This window comes from Ammospiza caudacuta, chromosome 21 (assembly GCF_027887145.1).
Source record: "Ammospiza caudacuta isolate bAmmCau1 chromosome 21, bAmmCau1.pri, whole genome shotgun sequence".
NCBI classification, from domain to species: domain Eukaryota; kingdom Metazoa; phylum Chordata; class Aves; order Passeriformes; family Passerellidae; genus Ammospiza; species Ammospiza caudacuta.
Window position 1 is genome coordinate 8144034 of NC_080613.1, and position 21079 is coordinate 8165112.

Below are 21079 nucleotides of genomic sequence, written 5' to 3' on the forward strand. Positions count from 1 at the left end.
GACAGACTCCATCACCACCACGGGCTCAGTATTGCCATCATCCACTGAAGAACCATCAACAGCTCCAAGGAAACATCCTACACGAGTTAGGGCATGTGACTCCACATGGAGAACAATCTCAGCTGAGGAATAACCACCATCATCCCTAAAAAGCAATAATAAAAAGTAACAAAAGGGCTGCTGGTGGGTTTGATCACTGACTTTGTCACCAGCACACTGCCACATCCAGGACAAATCAGAGCATCTCTCCATTCCTCAGTTTTCCTGATTTTAAGGGATATGTTCTCCCACACCTGAGATTTATCATCATCAGAATCAGAACTTTTAGTGGCAAGTTCAAGACTATAAAACCATAACCTTGCTGAAAAGATAAAGCAAAACAACAGCACTAGGATACATTAGTACAGGAGAAAAAAACTCCATTCAAAACTAAGTAACAGTGGTAACAGCAAAGGCCTTTCCTCTATTTCATTCCCTGCCTTAAATAAAACAAACAAAATAATGGTGATAAAATCTGTTTCCTCAATCCAGTGGATGATCTTTGTGAATATGTTTCCAACACTAACAGCAGAGAACAGACAAGGAAGAGAACGAAGGAGGGAAGGAGCCTGCAGCTGATGCTCGGTGTCGGGAGCAGGGCTGCTCTTCTCCCAGTTCCATGACGACAGAAGACTCCTGGGAATCAGATGAGGGAGGGGGAAGATGGGTCAGAAGAGAGAAATCCATATGGGAAAGTGATTTAAAGCAAACAGAGAGACAATAAATTAGATAAGGAAAAGGAGGAAAAACACGACAGAGAGGAGGAAGGAGAAGAGATAAAAAAACCCTTAAATATCACCCAAAAGGAAGAGTCGAGAGCCCACCAGGCCCCAGGAGGTGCCCAGCACAGAACAGAGTGGTTTGTTTCTCTAACACAGCAATCCTTTTGCTTTCATGAGCTGGTATCATATCTCTCAGCTGCTGCTTCACCAGGCCAACTCCAGATGCTTCTCAGTTTCGCTTCCCCCTCGCTCCCTCTCTGCGCTCGCGAGCGCTCGCTCCTTGTTTGCGCACGGCGAGGATGGATATTAAACAGAACAATATCAATAATTCCCAGAAAAGAGGCGAGCCCGTGAGCCTGGCTGAGCACACAGCACACTGCCTGCTTACCCTGTGTTCCCACAGCGCTTCCAACAGCAGCTGGACAAAGCCACCAAGCTGTGGCCACCTTGGAGGGGACATCACACCCTGCCGCAGCACAGGCGATGGGAGAGGAGCAGGAAAGCAGAGACAGCGCAGAGAGGGAAGGAAGGAAAACAGGGGAATCAAGGACACCAGATAGTAGGGGAAAAACTGAGGCTTGGATGGTGATAAGAGAGGGTGGAGGGATTGGACAGGGAAGTCACACAATTACATCACCCTGCAGATCAGAAGATGGGAGAGTGGGTTTGGAATAGGGGAGATTTTAACGTTAAAAGGAAAAAAAAACCAGGAAAAATAGAGGGGAAGAAAAAGAAGAAAGGTTGAAAGAGTGGCCAGTTTGAGATTTGGAGTATAGCAAAACAAAATAAACAAGTCTCCTTCCTCTGATGTTAGGGCTTCACAGTTTTGCTTCTCTCATGTCCAAAGCAAAAAAAAAGTCTGCAAAATAAAGGATACTGAAGCAAGGACCACAGATACGTCCAGGCTGTAGAGAAGTGCTGTGGAAAACTCTCTGAAATCACAGTCTTTGCCAGATTCAGCCAAGCTCAGTGGTATTTATCATGATCTTGACCAGGTTTAGGATCAAGTCCATGCTTCCTGTGTAATCCAGCCCCATTCTGCCAAGGGATAATTGACCTCTATTCATATTTGTTCACTTTTAACTCTTATACACAATGTACCCTCACTTGGTGCTGCCAAGCTTATGGATGCTCAACAGTCCTCAAATTGTTCTGATCACTGTCAATGAGGATAGCAGAAAGCAAATTTCTGTGGTAAGATATTTCATTCCTGTCCTCTTTTTATCTCGCCTTTTTGAGTTCTGCTCTGCTCCTGCTCAGAGTAAGAGTACTTTAACTTCATGGATGGCTTTGGGGAGAGTAAACTTTATAATAGGCACTAACATCAAATCAAAGCAGTTTACAAGATGTGCCACTTGTGTCAGGATATGTGGGGAAATAAACAAGCTGCTCCTCCTTGATCATTGGAGTTTAAATGCTCTATTGATCTGGGAAGAAAATCAAAGGGGCTTTGGAAATGGTGTGTGTGTGTGCATGCATGCTCACAGCAGAGAAAATGAAGAGAAATGTGGAGAGACAGAGAAAACAGCACAACAATCAAGTATTCCTTCTCCACAGAAAGGTGAAATAAAGTCAAGAGTCATATACAGATATCAACAACCCCCATGTTGGGAAATGGGCACAGAGCAATTGAAGGGTGAGGTCAGGGAAAAGGTACACCTTCATCTTCAGAAACCTCTTTTTTGGGAAAACAAAGAACCAAAATGCACAGCGCAGCAACTGTGCCCAGAACAATGCATGAAGCAAATACCCAGAACCCAGGCAATAGAAGAGTCCAGTATATTTTGCATTTATGAAATATGAAGATTAATCTATACTGCCCATGTAAACAGCACTAGATGGAAAAATTGGTAGCATCGAGAGAGGAGGGTAAATGAAGAAAAAGATTGTATTAGACTTGCTGATGCACTTGAGAGAAAAAAACATAGACGATTTTGATCAAACAAGTATTTTCTGATGCATTTTCTCAATCATGTGGAATATAAGATGTGAAGAAGTAAAAACACAATCAAGCATTCATTCCTACTACAACTGTAGGGATGTAGGAACTGCCACACAGGCTAAGAGCAGAGAAGGGTGGGAAATGTCTGATAAAATATTTTTCTCAGGAAAACGGGAAATTAATCAAAACAGACTATCTGTGGGAAAGGATCAGTTTTGGCAAATATTCCAACTTAAAATTTCAATAGAAGTTTCGTAACTGTCAAAACACCTGATTCATTTTAACTCTCTGAAAATAACAAAGCTGATACCTTTTACCAGCCAATGTTTTTCTTTCTCATACTTAACAGTTTTCACAACCAATGTTTTGGATTTTAGGTACTTAAGATGTGTCGATCTGTCCTTCTCTTTTCCTGTCTTGCATTAAAATGGTGACTCCCAGTCTTAGCTAAAGAGCTTTGGTTTATAGTAGAGCACTGGGAAATCTTCTGTGACCTGGGCTATATCAGAACCTACAAAGTGGATTTTCTGTGAATGTTTGGACTAATTATCTGCTGTTATATCCCTTACACTGCAGGGGACTGAATTTGGCAACCCAGGTGGTCCCTCCTCTGCTTCTGCTCCTGTAATTTCTACTGGGGAAAAGAAAAGAGGAGCTGAAAAAGCAACAGATAAAATTAGAAGCAAAACTATTATATGGGAGCATTTCAGTTGACCCCAGTCATGGAAGGGTTTATTTTTGTTTTTTCAATATGTCTTTTTGAAAAAAGACACTATACTTTGGCTCTTTTTTTTTCTTCTGGCTCAGGCCAGCATGAAAACTCAATGTGAAAGCACTTGGTTAATCCTGTTGCCTTGAGAGCACCTAAACCCTGTTGGTTCTGCAACATTTTTCCATAAAATGTTTGGGGTTGGAAGGGACCTTTAAAAGTCGTCCCATCCCACCCCTGCCATGGCAGGGACACCTCCCACTGTCCCAGGCTGCTCCCAGCCCTGCCCAGCCTGGCCTTGGGCACTGCCAGGGATCCAGGGGCAGCCACAGCTGCTCTGGGCACCCTGTGCCAGGGCCTGCCCACCCTCACAGGGGAGAATTCCTTCCTAAGATCTGATCCAAACATATTCTCTTTCAGAATGAAGACATTCCCTCCTGTCCTGGCACTCCAGCCTTTTGTCAGAAGTCCTTGTCCAGCTCTCTTGGCTCCCCCAGGCCCTGCAAGGCCACCCTGAGGTCCCCCCAAAGCTTCTCCTCTCCAGGTGCACAATCCCAGCTGTCCCAGCCTCTCCTCCCAGCAGAGCTGCTCCATCCCCTGATCCCCCTGGAGCCTCCTCTGGATCTCTGCAGCAGCTCCAGCTCCTCCCTGTGCTGGGCCCGGGCTGGGGCAGCTCTGCAGGTGGGGTCTCACCTGGGCACAGGCACAGGGGCACAATCCCCCCTGCCCTGCTGTCCAGACTCCCCCTGACACACTCCAGGACAAAATTGGCTTTCTGGGCTGCCAGGACACAAGACACTTTTGAGTTAAAGGTGCTCCTGGATGCATTGTGGCTTCACCTTTCTTATGACAGACCCCTGTCCTGGCAGAGTCAGATCCAGGCTCCAAGGAAGGCATTTCTGCACCAAACCTCCCTGCTCCCCTCAGCTGGCTGCCCATAAGCTGAGTCAGGCCCCAGTGACCAGTGAGGTGTCCACTGGCACTTGGATCCGTGCTGGGCAATGTGCTCAGCCAAGGGCCTCTCCCATCCTTGGCAAAAGTGAGTGCACTCAAAGACCATGGAGCTGCCTCAGCAAACACCTGGGTCAGCTGTGCAAGCTGAGACCTGTCCTGTTCAGCCCTGGAAAGTGGCTCCTACCTGTGTGGAGGGTCTGGGTTAGGGTTCCCAGGGAGCCAGTGTCACAGACATCTTTCACGAAAAATCCTTTCCTTAGGATTTTTCCTCCTGAGAAGCTGAGAAGCCTCAGGAACAACATGTAAACAATGATTGTCTGCTGCTGTGGAATGCAACAGGTGCATCTGTGATTGGTCTCATGTGGTTGTTTTTAATTAATGGCCAATCACAGTCAGCTAGTTCAGACTCTCTGTCTGGGCCACAAGCCTTTGTTATCATTCTTTCTTTTTCTATTCTTAGCTAGCCTTCTGATGAAATCCTTTTTTCTATTCTTTTAGTACAGTTTTAATATAATATATATCATAAAATAATAAATCAAGCCTTCTGAAACATGGAGTCAGATCCTCGTCTCTTCCCTCATCCTCAGACCCCTGTGAACATAGTCACAGAGCCAGCATCAGCGAACCCCTCTGGGATTTGGGGTTTCAGCTCATCCCTCCCCGTGCCACGAGTGCCTGGGGCTGACAGGGGCCACCTGTGCCCAGTGCAGCCCCAGCCCCAGCACCCCTTGGCCACCTACAACCCCTCCTGGCATGGTGGGGTGGGAGTGGGGCCTGCAGAGCAGCTCCAGCCCGATTCCCAGGCTGCCCCAACCCCGCCCAGGGCTGGCTGTGGCCATGGCTTCGCGTGCCAAGGCTCTCCAAGGGCTTCCCCTCGCCCTGAGCAGCGAGCCCGCCCTGCACAGCTCTGCTCTGCGCTCCTCCAGACATCCCCAGCAGTCCCTGAGGACAGCCCTGCTCCTGCTCTCTCTCCAAACACCATCCTCGCCTCTTGCTTGCTGCCTCACGCGAGTTGTTCTGACTGAAACAGCCTGGATTGAAATAAATCAGGCTGAAATGAAGCTCGGAGAGGCAAACTCAGCCTGGGACACAACCCTGCGCCTACAGGAGACGGCCATACGTCATTTAGGAATCTAAATTTGCCACCCTTCACACACAGAGTCAAATTGTCCTCACTGTTTTATTACCATTTAATTAATTAGAGCAGCCTATGTGTAGGTGCTTTAAGGGAAAAAAAAAAACACCCCAGCTTTCTTCTAACTGAGCTGTTCTGAGTCTAGAGTGTAGCTGGTCAAAAGAATGAGACCAGATTAAATTGGAAATGTTATAGAAAGAAAAACCAGTTTCTGATTTTTGTCTCAGCTTCCACAGGCTGAAGGAAATATGCTGTTCAAATGCAAATATTTAGCAAATGACAAGCTGTGAGGGTATTTTGTTCAGTGACCTATGAGTCAAGCCATGTCCAGATCCATAGTTATGAAGTGGATAATCATTTGAACACATCCATGGGGAAGCCAAACCCACACAGCTTCCCCCACCCTTCAGGATGGTGTTTTAGAGATTTGTCACCTTGCAGGAACATCTGTGCAGGTGTTCCAGCTCCTGCCACTCCACTCTCCCCACCATGGCCAGCACCCTGGGACCTTGCACATGCCAGCACTCATTAAACAACAGAACTACAAGTTTTATATTTGACTGCTCCTTCATTGCAGTTCTTCATTACAGAACACAACTAGAAATTTCCTACAATTGAGAGACAGGCTGTTGAAAATGCCACATGATCTACCTGCCTATTGTTTTAATTGTGAAACTCTGAATAAAATCTCTTTGAAAACATCCTCAAGTTCCCAGCACACCCAGCACGAGGATCAGCTCTGGAGATAGGACCCAGCTCACCAATTCTACCTGAAGTGCATCAAACCAGTATCATAGTCCAAAACTTCAGAAAGAAACAACTCTCCAAAACAAACATGTATTCTTTAACTCGTTAGAGAGACTAGACCTATGCAGTATCAATTACATATCTTTATAATTGCTTAATTATCGGACCTGACATGGATGTTTCTCAGTCCCTTACATGCAAAAGCTGTGGCTTTTAGTGAGCTCCACCATGCTGATTTTGGCTTTTCTTTCCCTTTGGATTCTGCTGCAGTTCTATGTTCCTCAAGGACTGAAGTTGGGAAAACACAGGCACTCCCTTACATATGAAGCCTTATTAAGTTGGGATCATGCTCCCTGTTGGCAGGCTGAGGAATAGAGAGACGGAGGGGAATGAAACCAAGAAGTGGGGGAAATAAACAACAAAACAAAAACAAAAAAAAAAACAAAAAAAAAAAAAAAAAAAAAACAAAAAAACAAAAAACCCTTTCACTCTTCAGAGCAGGCACGCCTTCTTACTCCGACCATTCATCCCGCTCCTCTCAGCTCCCAGCCAGTAAAGAAAGTCAACATCTCTCTCCTGTGAAAACACGAACCACCCCAGAGCCCAGAAAACACCCTGACAGGGACTCGGGAGCACCCCTTCCTTAGGCTGGGCTTGAGTTTCCACAGTGCAACCCAAACACCTTTGATTCCAACAGCAGCAAGGTCAGCAGCGCTTTGAAGCCCCCTCATTCCTTATGGTGTGTGTGTGCATTACCTAACCCAGCACAGCCCCTCCTTAACCCTTTCGTGCCCCAGCGGGGGAAGGTGCCGGGAGCCGCGGAGTGGCTCCGTGCGTACATGGGAGTGTTTACAGAGGGATGCGCTGGGTGCGCACAGCCCAGCGGCGTTTGTGCGAGAACTCTGTGACCCGCCAGGGATGGAGGGATGGAAGGAAGGAAGGATGGAGGGATGGAGGGTGAGTACGCAGGAGCCGGGAGCTGCTCCGGGAGCCGCTTCGAGGAGCACAGCCCAGCCCCGACAGGGCTCCTGAGCTTTTGCGTAACGCAGATCAATGGGTCACACTTGCAGTTTCCCAACAGCTTTGCCTCTGACAAATGCCAGAGCAGATAGCAGCGGAGTCAAGCAGGGCGGCAATAACATCGCTGCCAAGCAGCGTGAAAATTGGCAGAGCCTGGCACCAGGGCTGCCTCTCATCAGACACAGGGCATGGCCCGGCACAATGACGAACCCACTTAACAGCGCTGTAAAATTAGCCATTTATGAAAACAAATTGAATACTGCAGCAGAGGGTGACGTAAGGAGAGTTGGCTCCAGACAGAAACTCCTGTAGCCTGGATTAGCAGAAGAACTCCGTTATGTCAGGGCTCAGGCACAGGAGCTGATAACAACTCGGGTCCTGCATGGGATTTTTAACAGGCACCACAGGTTTCCCCTATAGGCTCCTGTACCATTTGTAGTAATTTCTTACATGCCAGCAGAGAGTGGTGCAAGGGGAGCAGAGCAGAAAGTAGGGGGCAGAAACTAGGGGAAAACACAAGAGCAACTCCAAAAAAGAGGTGTATTCCAGTCAATCCCACCCCTCCCCTCAGATCTGTACAGTCACACAGCTCCCCACTTTGCCACTGGGATAAAAGTTGGGGTGAAATTCACTTCTGGCACTGCCAGCAAATGTGCCCCAGTCCCTTCCCCTCCAAACACCCAGATGGGCTCTTGATTTCAGTGGGGTCCTACAGATGCAAATGGAACAGCAGAACTGAGCTCCTCAGTCTGTCACATCCCAAAACAGTGAGAATGTGAAAGCCAAGAGTTTTGGCAGCCAGAACCCTTGATTTCCTCATTGAGGGAAGCGTAATCTCTCCCTAAGCTTGCTGCAGGTCTGGGAGGCTGTGGTGTGCAGAGGATACTCCAAGTGAGTTCCTCTTGGACCTCTTCCAGGTGTTTACACACAGAGCCAAACCTGGCTCCTCTTCAAGAGTGCGTGCGAGGGGGGGCAGGGGGAGCTTAAAAATAAAATAAAAATCACAAAGTCCTCCCGAGCTGAGCTGAAGCTCCACGGTGCAAAACTGGGGCATTTCTCTTCATTTTTCACAGTGGAATGTTATTTCCATGCATAAAATGGGTCAAGTGTTTTATATAGGCAACAACCTAACCTCCCCCATCCAATTAAAGTATTTTACTACAAATGATCTTTGTGTGTGTTTGTCTAGGTTCCCTGTCGTGAGAATTAGAGATACTTGCACCAAAGACAGACACGGGGTCCTAGGTGTTGGATTAAGTACGTTAAAAAATACCCTGACCCTGTTTGAGATCTGTGTAAACCCCAATTCTGCTTTTCCTAACTTGAAAGGGAAGCACTTTGAGCCCTGGGGTTTAAGTTAGTGTTGGGAACCAGAAGAGCAGAGTGTGAGAAAGCCAGGGGGGAATAAATCAAGGAATAACGTGGTTCACCTATGAAATCACTGCTCTGGAGGCACACGGGACCAGCCCATGCCCGGCACCTCCTGTCCACCCCGGCAGCCCCGCACAAGCGGCGTCTCCCTGCGAGCGAGCGAGCGGAGAAAGTTAAGGAAAAGCACGGCTGACTTCATCTCGGGTTTTTTTTGTTTTGTTTTGTTTTGTTTTTGTTTTCTTTAGGACAAAGCAACTGTCCTGCGAGGCGGCAGCGGCGGCGGTCGGGGATGGTGGCAGGGGACAGCGGGGACAGCGGGGACAGCGAGCGGGGCTGGCGGGGCAGCGGCGCCGCCGGCACAGGCAGCGCTGCCTCCTGCGAGCAACCGGCTCCGCTTAAAGGGAAAGGGGAAATCCTCGCTGTCTCTTTAAGGCATCCTAGGACATGGAAACCTTGTGCTTTCAGGGAATCTCCTTGCCAGAAGAACTGTAAAACATGTCTTCCCCCCCGCCCCCCCAGTACCCGTTTTTCTTTCTGACTTGTTTCCTTTTTTTTTTTTTTTTTTTTTTTTTAAGGGCATTTCCATTTTCTGTGACTTCCTTCAGAGCAAAGATGGATGTGGCGACATTTATAAGGGTTTGTAACCCTCCGAAAAGTATCCGATTTCACGACAACTTCGCTGCACTTTATCACTAAAGCGAGGAAAGGGCGGGAGGTAGAGGGAGGGAGGGGGAGAGGGAGCGAACGCGGGGAGAGGGACCCAAATTCAGGATGGGCTCATAAAATTTAAATAAGAAAAGTGCAATGCTCCTTGTTATTGTCCAGCTCAGACGGCTTAGACTGGTAGCTGCTTTGAGTACTAAATGATTTTATAGGGCTATTTGACCTTAGAATCATTGATGTTACACTTGCCATTTCTAAGGGGAGACAAAAATACTCCACACATCCTCTAGCTGCAGTGCGAGTCCCAGCCGTAGCTGAGTGTCGAGGGGTTGGGAACTTTATAAACTCATTTGATTCATTTGAGGTTTCACAATAGCCAAAAAGTTCCTTTATAGCTTTTTGGAAACCACACGCTAACACTGCATCTAAAGAGCGAACAGCGGAGTACGCTAAAAAGCCAATAAAACCAAGGAAATCGTAGGGGGACCTTAGATATGCGTTTCTTTGCAGTCACACACCAGTCACATACATTTCTTCCCATACATACAAACAAGCCACTTTCAAACGCTCTACTTACAGTTTTCCAACCTGAAAATCAGACAAAACCCCACCGTGAGAGCTGCCTCTTCTACCTGCACCTCACTCCGCGCACCCAGCGAGACAGAAACCACCCCGGGGCACTGCCATTTCCCCTATGCAAAAGTTTACATAACTTTTCCTGCGAGCCTATACTTCCAGCCGGTCCGCAGAGCTCCGGGATCTCCCGGAATATGTGGCGGGGCGAAGGCGAGCCCGGCGCGCTGGCAGAGGCGCTGCCATCCATCCATCCATCCATCCATGCATCCATGCATGCATCCATCCATCCCCCGTGTGCCGCGGGGCACTCCCGCGGGGCTGGGTGTGCACAGCCCGCTCCCGGACACACGCACGCCTCCAGCCGGCTCCCGGCACCGAGCGGGGATGCTGCAGCCACAGGCACGGCCAGACCTACCTGCAATGACAGCCGGAGATCTCTGTCCGCCCTCGGCTTTCAGCCACACTTGCAAAGTGAAGGCATCTCGGGGCAGCTCCACGTCTGCCTTGAGCCGCAGCTGATCACCTTGGCCACTGAAATAGAGCGCCCTGCTCGGGGTAAGGGACTCCTCGTCGTCCTTTACCTCCCGCTGTTGCCTCCTGCGGGGGACATGCCCGGGCTCCAGCCCAGCAGTGGAGCGCCTTCCTCGGGCTAACCTGGTGGCACAGGTGCCCGGGGCAGTGTGGAGGAGCTGGCGGCTGTGCCTGGTGTCCCTTCGTGCCCTGCGGGAGCGCTCGTCCATCCCACATTCGGGTCCACTGGCTAGGGCTGTACAGAGAAGCGCAAGAGGCAGCAGCAAACTCCAGAGCTGCATTTCCAATCTTCCCCCCCCTTCTCCCCTGCAAATCCTCCCGATCTGCCAGCTTTGGGCTCCTCCTTGCCTTGACTTTCTTCTCTTGTTCACCCTTCTTGGTATTTGCTCTTTTTATAACCCTTCTCAGTTGCTTTTTCTTTTCTTTTTTTTCTTTTTTTCTTTCTTTCTTTTTCCTGCTTATAGATTTTTTTTCTCCTTAAAACAAATAAAAATCAAATAAATCAAAACTCCTTCTTGGTTGAAATGTATTTCTCTGTTCTTCCTTCTCTATCTGTCTTCTTCTCCTCTATTCCTCCACAGCTGGAACTCCTCTCTCTCTTCTTTTCTCTGCTGAATTTTCTTCCCTTTATTTTTTTTTTCTTCTTAAAAAAAAACACATACACACACACTCACACACACTCAAAACAAAACAAAAAACCAAAACAACCCCCCAGCTTTCTCCAAGACTCAGACCCACTGATTTCCCTCCCCCCAAAAGATGCTCTAATCTATTTATTTTTTTGGCCTCCTTTATAACATAAGCCACAACCCCCTCCTTTCCCCCAACCTCCCCCCCTCCCTTCTTCTCCACAAAATGAAAGAAAAGAGAAAAAGCCCCTCAGAAGATGAGTAAACAAGAATATGCTAATCTACTCTAGGGTGCTCCACCTTCCCAATTGAATGATTCCCATTAAAACTGCAGGGATCATGACTAATCAATCAGCTTGAAGGAGCAGATAGCTCCAGAGGTTCAAACACTTTTGCTGTTTTCCTTTTTCCCCCTTCTTTTCCTCTCTTTCCCCCTATCACTTCCCCCCCCCTTATTTATTTTTTAAAGAAGACAATCAAGATGAATGGATCAATGTGACAAAAATCCTGCACCCCACTTTTTGCAATCTCCCCAGCTTTCTTTCTCAGTCCAGTCCAAAACACACATTCCTATTTTTTTTTTCTTGGCAAAGGAGAAAGCTATTTCTCCTCTCAGACTCCCCGTTGCACTTTGCTGGTAAACCTTATGCTCCTCTGCAGCACATAAAGAGTCTTGAAACTTGAGTCTCAGATTTTTTTTTTTTTAATTGCTTTCTTTCTTTCTCTCTTTTCCACTCTCTCTCTCTCTCTCTCTCTCTTTTTTTCTAATTCCTTCTTTTCCTCTTATTATTTTCTCAAAGTTATGCAATCAGCCAGGCTCCCCCTTTTGTGGTCCCCCTCAGTGCAGTTGTGTGCAGCTAATCCAAATGTTGCATCAAAGGTCCCCATCGAATCATCAGGAGCTAAAAGGAGAGAAGCTTTTTGAAGAACATTTGCCTTCCAGAAGCTGTAGCAACAGAGTAGGACTTGGCTTTTGAGTGCTCCAAAGACTCCTGGGTTATTTTTTTGGAAATAATAATTTAAAAAAAAAAATCAATTATTCATTTTATTGGTGGATTGAATCAAAAAAATCCTCTCCGAATATTGCTAATTTTCAGCCTAAGGAATTCAGCTCCCTTGGTTTCCTTGGCTTGGTTGTAGCCACAGGTAAGCTCCTGGCTGCTTGCTGGTTTGTAGATCTCTGTTTCTGAGCTGGGACGTTTCTTTTTTTTTTTCCTCTTTTCTTTTTTTTTTTTTTTATATTTTTTTTCACTCTTGAAAGATCTCAAAAGCTCCCCCTGATGGCAACAAAAAGGATTTTTCTAAGTCCTTAGTCAGTAGAAATGACTTGGCAGTGGCGCTCACAGAGCGTCAGGGCCACTGCTCCCCTCTGAAGAAATCCAGTAAAACCAAGTTAAAAAATCACACCAAACCCGGCCACAAACCACTCACATCATCCTCTTCTTCCCTCTTTAAATTGATGATTGTCACATCTTACTTTCCCTATATATTTTCAACAGGAATCATTAAACAGTTTTCCTGGAACTGGCATCTCTCTGCTTCTGCAGGCAACCCTGTTAGCATTGCTTAGTTCTGACAACTTCCAGTTAAAATATACATTATAACGGTAGTGAAAGTCAATTTTTCCAATGGAAAGGATTGTTGCATGATCACAAGCCTTCCAAAAAAAAGTTCTTTTTAAGTTTCTTGCTAATTTGAGCACTCCATGATACACAATTGGCATTTTCAGTGGTGCTGAGTTTATCCACAAAGTCCCACCTGAAGTCAAACACAAGCACAACCTTAGAGCCTCTCTCTATTCTCCCTCCCATCCCTCCACCACAGCTCTTCCTACAAAAAAAGACAAAATACTGAGAGCATCTACAAAGTTTATAATACAAGACCTCCAAGCCATTAAGCCTCTCAACAGCTGAGAGGAAATGTTTAACTGGGAAATAAACGGTACAAACTCCTATAAATGTCCTGAAGAACTCTCAGGGATATGAAAAAGGCACTTCTCTCTCTGTGCCTGTTTGGCAGAAACAATTTAAGATCTAAGTGCTGCACTGCACTGCTCTAACTTAGCTCATAGAGGACACTGCAAATCAACCAAAAAAATCCAAAAAGTTTCAAGTGAACCTGTTCAACTTCAGCAAGAGCTAAAGCAGGAGGAATCCTGCTGCCAGGACACTGCTTCCTCCACATGACAGCTCCTCTGAGGGCCCTGGGAACTCTGCACGTGTCCAGGCTGGGAGAGCAGGCTCTTAAAATAATGCCGGTTCCACTTTTTCCAGGAGAAAAAGCTAATTCTGTGAAATCGCGGTGTTCATTAGGGACATCACGATTTGGCTGAAATCATCAAGGAAATTTACTGAAACACTTCAATTTGATAGCACTGCATCATTTAATTTTGGATATACTTGACCTTCTGTCTCTTACAAAAGGGTTTCACTGTGACCAAATCACACTTCAATGCATCAGCCTGCAGCTCCAGTGACAAATTCTGGGATATTCTTGCTGCAGAGGAAAAGCCCAGAGCTCTGCTTCCTGTACTTATGGAAGACAGAAAAAAAGTATGGAAAGATGGGATTTACCTCTAGCCCACAAATTACATCTTCAATCAGTTTTATTCAAAGACATAGTGAAAGCATGGAGAAAATGTAATATATAAACTCTAGATGTGATAGAAAATGAAGTGGAAGAGATTTGATTTTAGGAATAGTGAGTAAATCTTGGATTCCTTAAGTGTGTGGGTCAGATCTAACTTCCCTGACCAGATGAAATTCTCCCCTGCACAGATGGACATTTATTCTCTGCTTAAGCCAGTGCTTAAATGATGTAGAGACCTGGCAGAGAGGTTCCTGCCCAAGGAGAATAATCTTACTGCTGCGCTTGAGTGCAATATCCTCCTCAGGAAAGGGAGAGGGAGACTGTCTTGCATCTAGGGGTATTTTCATGAGAAAAGGGCAAAAAAAAAAAAAAGCATCTAACCCTAGTTACACACATAGAGAGAAGTATTAGAATAGATATTTATGACACTATGCCAAAAAATAGCATTGAGCTAAATGCTGTATGCAGTCATTATAAGGAGAAATACTCAGCAGGAATCTTAGCTGAAGCTGCCAATAACTCCCAGGTTCAAGACTGGAGCTGAGTGAATAAATCATAACAAATAATGGTTTTGTCAAATTTCGACTTTTTTTCCCTCCTATTTGCAAGTAGACTGCAAAACCTCTCAAATATGTTTGAAATTACATGGCCATTTCTTCCTTGTCGTTAGTATTTCTCCAAGGCCAATTAGCACACAATTTGCTGTAATGTACACATTTTCACATTTGTTCTGTGTTAATTGGGCAAGGAAGTCACACAGCATTATTTTTGGCTCCCCGGGGGGTCAGGTTTAATCACTCATGATACAGTAAAATTACTAATTTTACATACGATGGGAGTTTCCATGCTTGAAACTCTCCTTGCGAAAAGCGGCGCTGGCTCTTCAAATTACTCACACGAAGGTCAATTAAAAACAATATTTCTTGAAAGTTGAGCTGAAAAGTCTGCCAGATACAACTGAATTGAGGCCCTACTATTCTGGGTAAGTATTTGTGCATATTTGTCCTCTCCATGCACAACTCCATCAATCACAGCAGAGGTTTCACAGTCTTTACCCCTCACCGATATCCCAATCAAGTCTCTCCCAACTTGGCTTGGGTTAAGGATGGCTGGAACACAATCCAACAGCTACTCTGCTCAGAATCAGACAGGGCCCAGACACCAGATTTTAACACAACGTGTTGGATTCAGGGCATATTTTATGCAATCAGCAATGGTATGATCGGAATCACGCTGCCTCCACAGAGCAGCGTGGAATGAAACCCAAAGAGCTGAGAATAGCTTCAAAGAAAAGGGGATTTGGGCACCCTGGTTTGTGAATCCCATGAAGTCCAGCACCTTTTAGGAGAAACAGAGTGACTTGGTTGGTGACATGGTTGTGGAATGCGGTTGCATTGGGTGGAGTGAGGCCACAGCTCCTCGTGAGCCTGAGGAAACATTAATGAATGAAATTATAATAATTACAAAAAAAAACAACAGTGAAAACATGTGAAGCATGTTCTGTCTTGGAAAAGACTGAACAGAAGACCTAATGTGGACTCAGTGTAAATCCACCAGATTTTTCATTGTTTTCTCTATCTGTCATTCCTCCTCTTATTTTAAACAGAGTGATTAAAAGTCTGTGTTCTGCCTCCGCTGTCGCACTCCATACTGATAACAATCCTGATTCCAAGGATTTATAACTATTGCCTGCACACTCATCATTCCACACAACTCCACTCACTTGAAATCACAACACCAGCTCTGGGTTGCCTTTATTAGTGGATAAGAGACTCTTCTGCTGCTGGTCCCTCAGCTGCCCCTTATGTAAAATACTCTGTTAATTTACATCAATAAAACAGCCCCCATGTCAATTTGAATCACACCCTTTAATCCAGAAAAGTTTACTGAACAATTAAGAAGTGCAATAAATGACAATCAAGACTAAAGGCATAATTGATGACTTTATGAAGGTTTCAGTAATTTTATAAGGTAATTTGCAGTCAGCGGCTATAAATTCCTATTTAAACCTGGCATACCACTCTTTTTTGCCCTGCAGAGAGCTGTATTTCCTAACAATACTGATGCCTGTTTGCCTGGAATTCAGTTACTTTATCCTTCAAATTCCCCTCATGAAATATTGTATTTCCAGAAGAAGTTACATACTCCTTGTATTTTTTTCACCACATTCTTGAAATACATTCTGGGGGATGGGGCAGAAATCTCTGTTCTACATTGTGGTGAGAGTGATAAACCATGGTAGATGATGGAAGCAAAGGGGCACAATCTTCAATTAAACCATGTAAATGCTGTTTAAATTAGTGGACCTATTTTGATTTGGACTGATACTCTAATTCTGGGTGCTCAGGATGGGCTGTCCAGGTGAAATCCTGGCACTGAAATCCTGCCCTGACTGAAATCCTTGCTCAGGGATGAAGAGAGAACAACCGTGACCTCAGCTGCATGGTGTCACTCCAAGGCCATGTCCCTGTGACCCAAAACATGCTCATGGGGATGCTCCAGCTTTATGGGATCAGCCCCAGTGAGTCCCACAGGGTGAGTTTAGGACCAGACCCTTCACATCCCACTTCTCCAGGGCCACATCTGGATGCGGGAGAGCACCAGGCAGGTTCAAAACCAGCAGACTGTTGGGGGCAGCAAAATCACAGCCTAAAGCAAAAGGTGCTGGGAGGAGGAAGGACCTCGTGGGTCTCAGCAAGTGCCCACAGCACCCAGCCCAGCCAGCCCCACAGCCCCCAGCCCAGGGCATCCCTGTGTGCCCTTGGCAGGGACCAGCTCTCAGCACCTGTCCCAGGCCTTCCTGGCATTGCCCCTCCATCAAAAGCACTGCCTGGAGCCACCTGCCCCTCTCACACAAGTTTAAAATCCCAACAAGAACACAAAACATTTTTGCTCCCCCTCCTCAGTTAAGAAGCCTAAAATGATGCCTCTTTTAAAAGTCTGCTCACCCAGAGATTTAAGTTTCCCTGATGAAATCATGATGGTGAGAGCCAGAAGTGCAGAATGTTGTATCTCTTCTGCACTGATTGCCCCATGAGGAATTCTGGACATGCCATGAAAAAAACAGGGAAAACCCTGTGGAGCGCATGAGGAGATGCCTTGGTTTTCCATCATGCAAGATGTGCTATGTGGTTCCCAAACCATCTCACTTAAAAGCAACACATTCTCCAGTACTTCTGGGTTTGGATCAAAAGCTGGAAGAGAACAGGACCTGGTTGGGATTGAATAGGGAACAAGACAAGCAGTCAACTGCCCAGGAAGGAAACAACTCCTGGTAATCTCTTATCTCCTGGTGATTTGCTGGTAGCTGGTTCAAGGCTGGCAGGAAAGGGACAGAGCCATTTCTTTATGAGCACTGTCACTGAGTTTGGGCTTCCTTGAGAGAGCTGTGTCCATGACAGGATCCACAACCCCACCCTGACTCTGCTGGGGCCACCCCAAATCCACTTCTGGAATGCACAGGAGTAGCCAGGCTCCCACAGCAGCCAAGACCAAATTGTGAGGACTGGCCAGAGAAAAGATTGTTTCACTCAACCAAAGGTGTATCTGACAGCACCAGACAGCCAAGTAACCCTGCAACTGAAAAAACTGGTTTTGCTTTTTACCCAGGGGTTCCCTGGCTCTGTAAGCACAGAGTGCATCAGCAGATGTTCCACCCCCGCATCCACACACAACCCACACCACTGCAGTCACTGGGCATCAGTCACCTCCCCACAGCCCAGAGGTCAAGGACTGGCCGGGCTCTGGAGCCTAAACTCTTCTCCTAGAGCTGCCAATGTCTTCCACACAAGATAAACAGCTTGCAGGGGTGCAGAGAGAGGAGGGGGCTGCCTTGGGAAGGCACAGGGGGGCTCTGCTGTCTGGGTACCTGTGCAGAAGACACATGGGAGGTCATCACTCTTCCAGGGCTCTGCTGTCACACCTTCCTTGAGCCATACATCACTTGAACAACATTAATGAGAGCGAGGTCAGCAGCAGCTCTCCTGGAGGAGGAGCCCAGGAGAAGCAATGGGGTGGCTCTCCAGGCCCTCACATAGGGTGGGCTCCCTTGGGCAGAGTGGGGACCAGGAGATGGGGATGGAGAAGAGGGTTCTGCTTGTGCAGTTCTCTCGGAAGAGCCATGTTGCAGACATCTTTTTATGAAAATCCTTTTCTTGGGATTTTTTCTTCCTGAGAAGCTGAGAGGCTTCAGGAACAAAATGTAAACAATGATTATCTGCTGCTGTGGAATGCAACAGGCGCATCTGTGATTGGTCTCATGTGGTTGTTTTTAATTAATGGCCAATCAGAGCAGAGCTGGCTCGGACAGAGTCTGAGGCAGCTGCCTTTGTTATCATTCTCATCCTTTCTATTCTTAGCTTAGCTAGCCTTCTGAGATGAAACATTTTATTTTATTCTTTTTAGTATAGGTTTAATGTAATATATGTCATAAAATAATAAATCAAGCCTTCTGAACATGGAGTCAACATTCTTGTCTCTTCCCTCACCTAAAAACCCCTGTGAACACCATCACAGAGCCACACAAGCTGCTCTGAAAGACAGAAGGGAAGTTTGGTGCTGGCATGTGTGTACACACAGGGAGAGATGAGGAGCAGGACCCAAACAGATGGAAATGCAAGGCTCAGGAACAATCTAGACAATTCAAATATATCAGGCCATGCATGATTTGGTATTCACAGGCAACATCTTCAAGAAAGTTTAACATACCCAAATGTTTTTCCTAAACCAGATTTCTGCTTCAAAGCCAGTACTAACAGGATTAACACAAGAGACCTGCCATGTCTTGCTATTGGAGATGAAAATCAAGCAAACGATAAACAAATTGATCAAGAGAAAGACACCATGTGTCAGTCTGCAGCAAAGAAGCCAAAAGACAGAATTCAGAGGAAAAGCTGCTCGGCATTTGAGAGCTATTCCCAGTGAACCGGGATTTCCCCTCTCTGCTTTCATTTGAATGGCATTTGAAAAACACAACTGCAGAGTCCCATGCACACCAGGGATGAAGCCAAGAGGGGAACCCTCCCAGCCCTCAGCAGCAGATCTGAAGGGAGCACTTTGTCCTGAATTCAAAGCACCCAGAGCAGTTTGTCCTGAATTCACAGCACCCAGAGCATGAGTCAAGCCTTTCCCTCAAACCTTCCCAGAGCTCCACCAACATCTGGCACCCCGAGAGGCCCCATAGATCAGCAAAGGGCTGATTTGGGGCTTCTGCCCCAAGCTGGCACAGGAGGATCCCTCAGACCAAAGTGTCACTATAGGACACGAGAAAACACAAGTGCACACCTCTGTTCTCAAGGTGAAGGAAAAAGGGAAGTTTATTTTCTGACTCCAACATTTATAGTTTTCCAAGAGTGGCAGTGGATTGGAGGGTGACAGTGACACCTCTCCAATGACACTGGTCAAACTAACAGTCTATCAACTTTCTCTTCTTCCATAAAGGCATGCAAAACAATGAGTTATTTACAGAAAGTGTGCGAGAAAGTTCACTACAAGATTGTCAACATCAGAAGGCTTAGAAAATCTTAAAAAACCAAAGTGACACCAAACAGCTCTCCTGGCATCAGAACCGACCTCAGCCAGCTGTGGATCATCCCTGAGGCCTGGAGCTCAGAGCAAGGCAGCACCTGGCACTGCAGAGAGAGGAGGTTGCCTGCCTGGAAGGTATAGCCAGTCTCTGCAGTCATGTGCTCAGCTCCAGAATTTGAAAAATCTCATAACTTTCTGTGTCATCCCCTTGCACCTGAAGGAGCCCCTCCCCAGCCCTCCCTTCCTGATCCCAGCCAAGCTTCCCCAGACTCATTCCAGCCCTGCACCCCAGGTGCTTCATCTTCCTGTGCCCCCCAATGCTCTGCCCCCAGAGCCCACAGATATTAATTGATTTGTCAAAAGAGAGTTCAGGCAAGGATGTATTAAATCTGAGCATTCCACTCATACCTCCCGGGCTTCCCAGTGCAACTGAGATTCCTCAAACATGGTAAAAAAAACAAAACAAGACAAAACAAAACGGAGGAGGGAAGAACAGAAAGAGTGGAAATAGAAACCAGACAGATGAAAAGCAGAAGGGAAAAGAAAACCAACAACAAAACACAAATAAATTGGAGGACAGCCCTCACTAAAAGCTGCAGGTTGGGGTTTTCTTTTTGGCTAAAAGTTTGGCATCTGTGGCCTCCTGTGATATGTCAGGGGATGACATAAATACAGTATAGCAAGCTTTATAGGAAACAATTGCCATATGTGAGGGTGGTGGCAGCCTGTGCTCTCCCCGCCACCCCCTATTGCTTTCGTCTGCACTAAAGCCGAGTTTAAACAAGTGAAGCCCGTGACTATCTGTCTGAATGCATAAATACATTTTCAGCCAAGACCCACCACTGGCTGCACTTGTATGGCAGCTCTCAGTCGAGATGTTTAAGCAGGGTTCTGACTTTGTCCCCAGCTCATTGTTAATGCATTTAACAGCAGTTTCAGAAATTCCCTTTGCTCTCAGAGGTGACACCTGGGTCTCCAGCAGATATCTCTGATGCAGCACAGCTCACCAGTGGGTGTCAGCCCCCGTTTGCCCACGAGCATAGAAAACCAGAAAGCATCATATGGACAGCTATAAAAGCTGCAGAGAACGGGATCTGAGCGAGCTACAACCTTGCTTGTGTTGGAGGAGATCTCCTGTATCCTTCTTTTAAAGCTGATGGTTATGGCTCGAGCACATCTGTGTGCAGAATTGGACACGCTGCATGGGCTGAGCTGCTGAAAAGGCAGCTCAGCTCCTCTGCTCAGGCAGGTAATTAAACCCATCAGTGAGTGAATGACCTGGTTAAGAATCTCAAGAAAATAGAAAATTCCTCAGGAGGCAAAAACTGGAATTGAAATATCAAAATTTATCCTGGAGCGAAAAATAGCCTCCTTTCATTCTTTTGCCACCAATGCTTTAAAAAAGGATGAGGAAAATGAAAAGTGCACCAAATAATACATGAAAACATTCTCCCCAACTAAATAGACATAGAGACACAAAGCCCTGTATATATTCAGTCATATTTTTAGAAAACATTTAAACCTACAGACTTCAAAATTAATTCTCCAAAGTACATTTCTATAGTGCAATCCAAATCTCATTAAATTCCATAGTTCATAATATTTATACAAGAAGGTACCCTTTGTTATTAAATGCTATAGGACCTGCCCAGAAAGGTTAGCAACTCTTTCTAGGATACCAAAACCTTTTCAGATCAGTTCATCTCTAAAAAAAGCTGGGGCTGATTTTAATTTGATCAGCCTTGAGTTGTTGTCAGAATAGTTTACTGAGCAGCTCCTATGAAAAACAGTGAGGCTTTTTATTGACAAATGAAATCAATTTTGTTAGGAGTATTCACAATATTTCAGCCCTTAAAATGTCATGTGCTCCAATTCAGCACAGCTTTGTGGCAAGGAGTGCATTGCCAGCTTTTAATAGGAAAAGCT

The 21079-nt window shown here is 46.1% G+C and overlaps 1 protein-coding gene across 1 annotated transcript in view; it reads right to left on the reverse strand.

The window, feature by feature from the left end:
- The window catches only part of PAPPA (pappalysin 1), a 175153-nt gene extending 164463 nt beyond the window's left edge, over nucleotides 1-10690 (reverse strand). Inside the window, exon 1 of the mRNA XM_058818339.1 lies at nucleotides 10294-10690. Within this exon, the coding sequence (XP_058674322.1) occupies nucleotides 10294-10690 (397 nt within the window). The remainder of the gene's footprint in view (nucleotides 1-10293) is intronic.
- Between the last annotated feature and the right edge of the window lie 10389 nt (nucleotides 10691-21079).